We start from the raw sequence: 11,379 nt of genomic DNA, 5'->3' as shown, positions 1-11,379 counted from the left end.
TGAAATTTGGAGTTTGAGATGCTTGTTTTAAGCTTTACAATCAGAGTAAAGATACAGGCAATTCTAGGGGTAATTTCTATAACTTGTTTTACATGGATCCATTTGGTACCTTTTTCTGTACATTGTGTATAAAGAAGGGTTGACTATACCTGAGTAGATACACTTGAGCTCTAATTTTTATGTTGCTGGGAAAGGATAGGTGAGTGTCAGCGAAGATTTTCACTGTGCTGTAAAATGTGGTGGTATTGCAATGGTGCAGTAAGCCAGAAGTTTGTAATGCTGGGGAAGATGTAATGTGCTGTAGTGTAAGAACACTGACTGTACTTCAGAAGACTTAGATTCTGTTCTTTACTTTGCCATTCAGTTACTTTGTCATTTTGGACACCCACTTTGTTTGCATTTGCTACTGCTTTCATATCAGTAAAATTAGGACTGTGCTACCTGTTCCTTCCAAATTGTTTGGAGTGCTATATTTATTCTTTAGCAATAGTTTTTGGTAGAGTTCACTAGAAATATTTCTGACCAGTAAAGGGAATACTGAGTACTAAAAAACCTGAAATATGATTGAGAATTAAAATGTCTTTTTTCTTTCCTTCTTTAGAGCTTCATCAGAGGAAGGAGTGAAACTCTTGCAACATGACAAAAAACTGGACTAATTAAAAGTTTTCCTATTTCAGAAAAAAAAAGCCCAAAATGTATAGACCAGGGGAAACGGTCAAACGTCGACTCAACATGCATGCTCCTCCTCGGATAAGAAGCGTGGAAGTTGCTAGAGGAAGAGCAGGTTATGGGTTTACCCTTTCTGGACAAGCTCCGTGTGTTCTTAGTTGTGTTATGAAAGGAAGCCCTGCAGATTATGTGGGCCTTAAAGCAGGAGATCAAATATTTGCAGTGAATGAAATCAATGTGAAAAAGGCCTCTCATGAAGATGTAGTGAAACTTATAGGAAAATGTTCTGGAGTCCTGCACATGGTCATTGCCGAAGGGATTAGTCATATAGATTCATGTTCGAGTGATGAAGAAGTTGGATTTTATGATGGGAAGGGGTGGCTGAAACCCAAGCCTGACTCTAAAGCTCTAGGTATAAACAGAGCAGAGAAAGTTGTTGAGGAAATGCAGTCTGGTGGCATTTTCAACATGATCTTTGAGAATCCTACTCTTTGTGCTGGTAACTCAGATAATTCTGCACCAAAGCAAAGATCGTTCTCAGCTTCTGCTGCTATTAGATTTGAAACTGGCAATGAAACTGTGAGCAATCCAAACCTGCTGTCAAAGGAAGAAATATCCAAAGTCCTGAACGATGATTCAGTGTTTAGAATTGGACTGGAGGGTGCAGAAGACTTTGGATTAGATGCAAGCATTTTAAACGTTGCCATGATTGTAGGTTACCTAGGTTCAATTGAACTTCCTTCCACAACCTCGAATTTGGAAAACGAGAGTTTGCAGGCCATTCGTGGGTGCATGAGGCGTCTGCGGGCGGAACAAAAAATCCATTCCCTAGTGATGATGAAGATCATGCATGACTGTATTCAGCTCTGCAGTGACAAGTCAGGTGTAGTGGCAGAATATCCTGCAGAGAAACTGGCATTCAGTGCTGTTTGCCCAGATGATAGAAGATTCTTTGGACTAGTTACAATGCAGACAAATGATGATGCAAGCTTGGCTCAGGAAGATGAAGGGGTTCTGAGGACATCTTGCCACGTTTTTATGGTGGATCCTGAATTATTTCATCATAAAATTCACCAGGGCATAGCAAGACGTTTTGGACTGGAATGTACGGCAGATCCAGACACAAACGGCTGTCTAGAGTTTCCAACATCATCTCTACCTGTTCTTCAGTTTATTTCTGTCCTGTACAGGGATATGGGGGAACTGATAGAGGGAATGCGTGCAAGGGCTTTTCTGGATGGTGATGCAGATGCTCATCAGAATAATAGTACAAGCAGTAACAGTGATAGTGGAATTGGAAACTTTAACCAAGAAGAAAAGAATAATAGGGTTCTGGTGGTTGATTTAGGGAGCAATCCAAGTAAACACATTCCTAACAGCATGTGGGAAAATCCAGTAGGAAGAGGACAAAATCAGCCTTCTTCCCATTGGAATGGTTTCTGTCATGACCAAGAAGGAAACATTCCTTTAGAAGTAATTCAGAATGAGAAGTCCCAAAATGCAAGCAAACACCTAAGTCCTTCTGCTCGTATTGAGGTTCCACTGGTTTCCTCCCGGAATTCGGTACCCCCCTCAAAGAAGCACCCCGCAGGCACAGGCAGTCAGAGGTGGCTGCCCGTGCACGTTCTGCAGGAATGGCAGCAGGGGAACGCGAGCGACCAGGAGTCGTACACCGACTCCACGGACGGCTGGTCAAGTGTTAACTGTGGGACCCTTCCCCCGCCAATGAGTAAGATTCCAGCTGACAGATACAGAGTTGATGGCAGCTTTGCTCAGCCGCAGTTAAAATCTCATAAAAATGAATGGTCTAAGAAGATGTTTTGCATGCAGAACAAGTTTGTCCCTCCGCACAGTATTAGGAAGTCTAAAGAAGATAAAAAGGTAAGGATATGTTGATACTGGTTCCTAAAAACTAAAATAGCCCCCAAACCTAACAGCCTGCGGTATTTTTACACCATGATATTTGCATAGTAAAACTTAAAAATGTATAGTATAATTTCAAAAAGTTCACATGAAGAAAATAATACGGTTCTTTCTCCTTTGCAGAGACTTTGCATAGTCTTGTTTAATTGAGTGCAGCTCTGGAATTGTGCTTCTGCTGGAAGTGTTGTCTGTGTTAGAGCTTTCTCACATTTCTTCTTGCTTGTTCATTGTTTCCAAATGTTGCAGTGGCATTGCAATAAAAGGAGACATGACATTCTAGCAACTTCAGTTCCTTCTGACCTCCAGCAGCAAAAGAATGGGAACAGCCTGGATCTTAAGTCTAGTTCGTTTTTTTTATAAAAAGCTGGCTTGAAAATGTTATTATTTTAGTGATATCCACTTTTATAGAAATGTAGTCTAATCATTAATAAAAAAACTCCTGTTACACACTTCTAACTTTCAGTAAATAAGACAATTTAATTATAAAAATTAACTGCAGCAAATCTCTTGATAGAAGTAGCCTTAGACCTACATCAAAAGATAGTGGTGACTATAGTGTTCACTACTAGGTCACAAATCTAACATTCTGCCAGTAAGCTGTAATTAAAATTTTATTCCAAATTACTGCTTTATCTGCCTGTTTTGTCTACCATTAGGCTTCTATAAACCAAAGTAAGAAGATTTAAAAAATAGAAAGTGTGGGAGGGGTATGCAACATAATTACATACCATTCCCTTTGTCACATACACCTTTTGCTGTGGAAGGAACTGATCTCATGGGAGTCTATTGTTGATAAATGGGATTCTAGTAAAGTGGAGGGCATTGGTCCTACACTACAAGAGTTAGTAGCAGAATTGTTATAAGCAGTTATAAGCAAAATCTTTGCGTTAGTGTGACACTCAAGCCTGGACTTTTGGGGGATTAGTATGCAGAACTTCAAAACATTTTGGGTTTGATGTAGAAAGAAATTATTTTGCATTGTTTTTCTTGGACTTTGAAGCCAACAACTTTCACATATGTTCTTTTGCATGCTTTTTGTGCTGAAAATTAAAAAAACCCAGAACCCTAGTATTTATAATAGTTACACATTAGTTTGTTTTTAAGGTGAAGTGACTACTACAGGCAGTGATGTTTTTCAGACCCACAATCATGTATTAAATTTCAAGTGATCTTAAATACAAGGTGATTCATGCTTTTCAAAAACCAAACAAATTATCCAAACAGAAACACTTTGTAAACATTGCCTGCCCAAACCACCTAACCATCAATTCTGGTTGCTAGCCTGAATACCACATGCTTCATGATTTCTTTGTTGATGGACCAAGGCAAAGGCCTCTTTCCATGCAGCACCTGCTGCAGCCACATTAAGGGTGTTGGTCCCGAGTGTTCTCTGGGCACTGGGCTGGCTGCATGGGATGCTGTTGAAATTCCTTCAGGGTCTCTGCAACAAGTTTGTGGCTGCAGTGTTGTCTGTGATAGTAATATGGATTAGATTCCACACCCCACACCCGCCACCCCCTGGGATTTAAAACTAAACCAAATTTCTGAAATGTTTGAAACATTTATTAAATGGAAGTCAAGAATATAGTAATGAGAATCTCATAAAAAACATATGTCACCTACTGTATCACTCAGATCACCATCTACCAGAATACATGTGACAACACTAAATAGCCCAATTAATCTTCCCTTTAAGTCTATTTACTAATAAAACAGACATTCTGTTCTGTGATTAATAGGAATTTTGCTTGCAAGACACATTTAAAATGCTCCTACATGGCTTGAGCATTTAGTCTCCTCATTAAGGCACTAGAAGCTCTTTTGCATTTTAATTTTGTTTTTCAGTATTATTAAAGGCTGTTTTAACTGATGAGAAAAGCTTGTGAACGTCTTGAAATAATTTCCAAGCTCGAGTTGCAAGCACTTAGCATTATTCAGAGTAACTCATAAGCATGAAGTAGTATTATGTTCTCACCTCAAATCTTTAATGAAAATAGTCAGGGGCTGTCGTTACTGATGATTGTACCTCTGTACTTCTTTAGGTGCTGCAGAAATAGGGAAAAATCTATGGTTTTGCCTGTTAGAGCACTACTTTGCTTTCATAAGAGAATGCTAGTCAGAAATTCAGGGTCCTTTTTTACTTTGTGTGAAGAGAAGAGGTAAGACTGTCTATTCCAAAACATTATTCAGGTGGCTGAGATGCTGTGTTATAGAAAATGATATGTCCTTAACTTCCTGTGACCTTTTTAAGTGGTAAAGACTGATCTTGCACATGGAATGAAGTATACAAAGTGGCCACATGGGATTATGCTCATAGTTTTATAACCTAGTGGCTGAGTCTAATGCTTCATTTGGCAGAACAGTCCTTAAATTGCTTTTTGATCAAAGTGGGGTTTTGTCTTTGACATTAGTACTGAAGGGTAATATTTTATATGAGTGGGAATGTGCAGAAGCCACTAAAGGGAGAAAAAGTTACCAGAGGTAGAGTTTTTCTAATGGACTCTGCACATCCATACTACATACTGTCTTCACTGGAGCTTTCATTACACACTGAGAAAAGGACATGAGTTCCTGGGTGCAATTCTGATCTAGCAGAACTGCTGTGCAGCTAAATGGTCATCATCACAGCATGTAATACAGGAAAATATGCTGTGCTAGTGGGGGGCAAGAGGGGCATAAACTCTTTCCTGCTTTTATAGCTGCACTGATAAAGCATTTGTGAATTGTACAAGACACAAGAGCAGATGTGATAAAGAGCTAGTGAATGTATCTATTTAAAGTTACACTTTCAGAACAGAACCTGGGAAGTGTTTCTTATTGGTAGGAATAACTATGGTGTTTCAGGTGTCAGGGTGCAAGGAAGTTTTCCCTTTATTGTTGTAGTCCCTTTAATGATGATGTTTTCAGATCACAAATTAGAATTGTGGTTAATTTTGTAATAATTGGCAAAAACTTTAAAAGTATTAATATTCTTTACATGGCTACAAATAATTTTAAAATTCAATATATGCGTGAATAGTTGAAAAAAATACCTAATTTGATTAAATGTTACTGGACAGCATGAGGGTTTAGTTTTACTTTAAAATATTGTAGGGAATTTATTCCTAAATTACTGAATTTGTTTTCACAATTGCTGTTTGTTGTTTTTTTTGTTTGTTTGTTTGTTTTTTTTTTGTCTCCCCCCCCCCCTTGGGGTTTTAAAATGGCTGATGTATGTGGGAAGAGAAGTTAAATCAGGGAAGTTTTGTTTCTCTGTCACCTCTTCCAAGATTTACTGGAAGGTATCTATGGCCCTATGCACCTCTATAATTGCTTCCTGTACTGAACTTTGTTTGCTGAGTTTTTTAAAAGTTTAATGTGAATAGGTTTCTACTGAAGTATCTTATGAGATTTTTTTTGGGTGTCCTTGACTTCTATAAGCCTGAGGCTAAAACAGGTAGTGGAGGGCATGATGATGTTACTGAAATTCACTGAAAAGGCTGATCATAAGGGGAAGGTAAAGAGGCTTTCAGGCTCAAAACAACTGAGGAAGATCTCTGGTGGTGAGAAGCTTCTCAACTGCCATATCAGCTATAAAGCTGATACTGGGTCCAGGTATGTGGGTTCATGAAGTCTATGAGACTAGCAAATGAAGACCCTGGTTATGGTTTCAGTGGGAATGGAACAATTCCTGTTCTTTCCTTCATTGTTCCTTTTCCAGTGTACTACCTTTGCTGTCACATTGTTATTTCCACTTTCTTCAGCATCCCACAAAGTTCCAGTCACTTAGCTACTCACCCTTTTGCATGATTTTGTGTTACACAAGAGAAAAGCACCGTAAGCAATCTGAAAACATCAGGGGATGTTAGGATTGGCAAGGGACTTGAGAAATTGCTGAACAGGGAAGCATTCCTTTCTCTCTAGACTAAATTAATATAATACGTTTGATTTTGTTCAGTCCTCACTCTCTGTTTTCAAGCTAGTGCCTGGCCAAAAATATGTCTGCTCGTTACTGTTTTAAATTAAATTATACTGGTAAAATACTCTTTTCCACTGGGGGGCTTCATAACACTCAGTTTAGGCTTTGAGTTTTCTCTCCATTCGGACAGAATCTTAGGCATTGACCTCATATTATTCTTTTTTTTATAAAAAAATAGAAAAACTTTTTATTGTGGAGGCAAGTATAGCATTTACGATCACAAGGGGTTTTACAACCTGAGCTTAGTAACTACTATTTTGGTGCTAGGTTTATTCCAAGTGAGTATGACAAATCTACAAAAAAGTAATTAAAAAGCCTTATGAAATCTTGGGTATTGGTTTTTAGAAACCCTTTTCTGCTTCACATTTGTTGTAAGGCTCCTATCTTGACTGCATTATTGTTTGTGCTCGTGAAGAATATGAATTCCTAAACAGATCCTATTTGTAGATTTTAGAGGAAGAAAAATAGATAATTTCATTTTTTGAGACTCAATGGCCAATAGTATTGCAATTCATTTATTTATTTATTTATTTATTTATTTATTTATTTATTTATTAAAGCAAAGAACCAGATCAACTGCTTTGTAGCCTTCATGACTTAAGGTACTGAAAATATTGTAAAAAAGTAGAAGACAGGTAAGAAATACTGTGGGGTTCACCAGTGTATCTTTCCTTCCTAATATATTTTCTGTATTACAATTTTTGTTACTCTCTTTCGTTCAGAAGTTTACCTGTAACCACTTCAGAGTTGCCTGTTTCCAAAGCAAGTATTACTGACAAAGATATTCTGTTCAAGGTGAAAATGGAAAGTATTTTTGGTGAAAATGTATAATTTGCTCGAATCCAAGAACTATAGTTTTTAGTGTTCGTAACTGGATGATGAAGGGCAGATATTTCAGATTCAAAGACAATGTTGGCAAAGCTGTATGGTTCCCATTTTTTCTTTTTTTTTTTTTTTGTTGTATAATTACATGTTTTTTTTCCCTTTCCTCTATAATTCTGTTTGCTCACTAGCTTAAATTGTTCCACCCCAGCTGTTTTATAAAGCAGAATTAATGGCAGCTGGATTGCTATTCTTACACAGTACAATTTGTTGTTAACCTCTGGAATTACAGGCTTTGATCTGATATGGGATGCACGTATAGACCTTAAAGAGAAGTTGGCTAAAATCTCAAACACCAAGCTAGGCTGAAGAACGTGCTAATGTTAATTAATCTGCAAAGAGGCATTTTAGGAAATAGGTCCTCTGATACATTTTTCTCTAAGAAAATGAAAGCCAATTAAATGTTTAATACCTTCATACAGTTTTCTCATATGTATTGTAATCTTCTAAAATAATGATTTAAAAAAGACATAAGTTCTAGTATCTTTAAAAATATCTAAAATGCCACAATAATGCTGGGTGCATTTTTCTGAAAAATAAACTAGATAAAATCCAGACAGTAAATGTCTGTAGAGCTATGTTGACTTTGTAAAATTTTCTTATTTCAAATTTATGCGCTAGAGATTTAGAATTTTTCATTACACCTGAATTTAAATGTTTTCTAGATTAAGAGGAGATGCAGGCATCTAAGCATTTCAGAACCAGTTTTGAGTTGCAAAGTCACAGGAGAAGATAGCATCTTGAAAAATTAAAAGGAACGATGAAAAAGATAGTATTGAGAAAATTAATTAACACAGAATGAACTGAAATAATGAAAAATGACCTTATTTTAAGTTTTAAATCTAGAAGCTCTGAGATAAAGTATTATAAAATTATTTTCTGATCTTTCTGTTATAGAAGTATAGATCTCAATTCCTTGCAGTTGAGAAGACTTAGAGAAGAAAAGGAACTCTAAAGTACCAGTTCTTCACTGGAGAAGAAGTAGAACAATATGAAATAAAGGTCTTTCATTAATGAAAATAAATACAGAATTGCTAAAACTTAAGTGTCTAAACAGAAACATGAAAAAATGAAGCCTCAAGAGCAAGACTTGAAAACTAATCCCATTAACAAAATGGCCATTAAGACATGAATGTTTGCAAAAAATAGCACCAGAGCAGGATATTCTTCATCATCACACCAAATTCTAGCTCTTTTAGGCAGCTGTGTATTATCATGCCATCCATACGTTTAGCAGCTATACCACTGAAATATGTGTTCGCCTTCCCTTCAACCCTGCCTGCTACATGACCAATGGTCCCTCCCTGCTACAATGGCAGAGACCTTTTTTCCCAGTCTGAAATCTAATTATGGCCACCATATACCCGTTTCTCCTGCTGCTAGTGCCTCCTGTAGTGAAAGTGACTCTTTCTTCAGTGTTTACCTTTTTGTTTATGCATAGAAATAATTTCCATTTTTTCATTGACGTAAAGCAGTTAGTCTTTTAGTCTTCCAGGAAGCAATGTTCTCATTTGGATAAATTCAGTAATTTTTTCCAGAAACTATTCTAGTTTAAATTCTTCTTTTGAGCTGAGTGACCAAAATTTTATGCTGATTTCCTGGTTAAGCTTTTATGTAATTGTAGTGTATGTTTTCCTGTCTCTATTGTTAATACTTCATACAATACCTGTTCATATATTATTTTACTTCTTCGCATAGCACATAGCATTGAAGGTTAATGCTTACTTTGTAACTGATCAGGAAAAAGATCCATTTGTATCAGATGAAATATCCCAAACTGATGTCAATATCCTATTTTGGACAACAGCCAGGAGCAGCTGCTTAGAAAAACCATAGAGAAGCAGTGAAATATATATCCTTCTAATTTTCAGCAGCACATGGTTTAGAGACTTTCTTCTGGCAGAGACACTATCAACATCATTGTGCAAAATAACCTTTGTGAACCTTTGTTCTTGAAATTTTTGTTTCTTAAACTCAGTCGTATTTCCTGGTGTCACTTGGTTATATATTCTGCAGTTTAATAGTGTGGAAGGAAAACAATATAATTGTACTTTCCATATATTTTCATTTCATACCTGCTAATATTTGTCATGAGAAATACTGTACTATCTTATCTTACTATTTATTCTTAGTAATTTTATTTTGTTTTAAACCTCAACCACAAATCAATCACTTTCCAAGCAGAAGTCAGCTTAGTCTCCTTGAATGCAACAGTGTCTTTATAATTGTAATCTTCCTCCTTTAGTTGTACTACTATAACTTTTGAGACAGGTTGGCCAGAATTATAGGCAGTTTTTAAAATTTGTGGGCAGACAATGTATTCATAAAGCTAATTTCTTGATTTCTTTTGCTTTCCTGATGATTTTTCATTAGTCTTTTTGATTGTTACTGATTATTGGGCCATACTGACTTAATCTTCCCAGCTAATGCCCACCTAATGTTCAGGATGATTTGGAACCAAATGTTACATGTGTATTTGTAATTTTCTCCACATTTCCCCCTAGTGCACTGAGGTCTGACTGTATCCCTGCAATTTCCAACTAATACAAGATGCTATTATCTAGCTATAGTGAGAAAATTATCTTACTATCCCATCTGCATAAATACCACCATCATATGTGGCTTCTTTTTTTTGGAAAGAGAATAATAGCATAGTACTAAAATGTAGGTGGTCAGTAAATTTCATTTACTTGGATGTCCAATGTGACAGCACAGCCTCTTTTCTCTATCTTCCTAGACTGCATAGAGATCTTACATGAAATTTTACATCATTCATGACTATATTATGGGCCTAACTGCTATTAAACATGCCACTGTAATGGTTAGAAGGCAGTGTAATGTGTCATTATCATCTGATTAGTAAAGACATGTTCTTAAAAGTGATCAAATCCATTTACCAGTAATGGTGAATGATACTATTTGAATCCTTTGTCATACTGGTGCCAAAAAAAAAAAAAAAAGAAAAATCATTATAGGAATTGCAGTGTAATTAAAGCTATGGAAAAGCTGTCAGAGCAGGATTTGAGACTCATATTGGTGACAGGATAGTACTTGCATCAACTGCTTTGTTCGATGGTCCTCCAAGACTTTCAGCATTTGTTACATGCTTTTTTGGAGACAATTAGAAATTGGTACTCAAATTGACACTTGTTGTATAGACACTTAAAGACAGATTTTTTGTTAAAATAATCTAATTTATTGGACCTTTTAGTATAAGGTGATACCTGGGGAATTGACGCTTTGGAGCAGGATGCCAGGTGCTGTTTGGGTAATGGTGGTTGGTTGTGTTGCAAATATGGTTTAGTTGGGTTGTATAAGACTCCTCAAGCTGTTGCTTTGGTGAATTTTTCTAATCCAGCTTGCAAGTGATCCTAAGTGACCATTCTAGCATGTGCATGTCCTTTTATCTTAAATGGCCAGGACAGAGGATAGTGGACTTGTTCCACCTGAAGAAGAGGAGGAAACAGTTTGTATCAAAGTTACTACATACCAGGAACTATGTTTTTTGTTTTAGGGCTTTGTTCATGATATTCAATTACTGACTTATGCTTTTTTCCTCAAATAAAAATTATTTCCCTCACATGCCTGTGACTCTTGTGAGATTAGCATTCATTGTGAAACAGTTTTGAAAGCATTTGAAAGCGTCCTTTTGTAAAAGTAGATGATCAGGCATTTTAGTGTTTTTCTAGTTTTTTTAGAAAGCTAGAAAAATACTGAAAAATACTAAAAAATACTGAATTTTTCTTATATTTTACCATTCCCTCTTCCTGCTTTTCTGCACAGCAGCCAAAATCTCTGTCCCATAAGATTCAGACCCTTTAGTTTCCCCTCAAGGTCACAAACTGTAATGTGTTTTCCATGAGAAGATTAAATTTGCTAGATGTTGTAAAGCTGACCTAAGCTTCAGTTTTGATTTTGCTTTTCCCCCTCCTTTCTGGATTCCTGCT

The 11,379-nt window shown here is 36.5% G+C and overlaps 1 protein-coding gene across 1 annotated transcript in view; it reads left to right on the top strand.

Annotated features, from left to right (window-relative positions):
* Window positions 1-693: 693 nt before the first annotated feature.
* Window positions 694-11,379, top strand: part of RGS12 (regulator of G-protein signaling 12) — a gene marked incomplete at its 3' end in the record, with an annotated part of 68,264 nt that continues 57,578 nt past the window's right edge. The window contains exon 1 of the mRNA XM_008937179.1: window positions 694-2,550. Within this exon, the coding sequence (XP_008935427.1) occupies window positions 694-2,550 (1,857 nt within the window). The remainder of the gene's footprint in view (window positions 2,551-11,379) is intronic.

This window comes from Merops nubicus, unplaced genomic scaffold, assembly GCF_000691845.1.
Source record: "Merops nubicus isolate BGI_N331 unplaced genomic scaffold, ASM69184v1 scaffold12930, whole genome shotgun sequence".
Classification (NCBI taxonomy): domain Eukaryota; kingdom Metazoa; phylum Chordata; class Aves; order Coraciiformes; family Meropidae; genus Merops; species Merops nubicus.
This window is presented reverse-complemented; position numbering and strand designations above follow the sequence as displayed.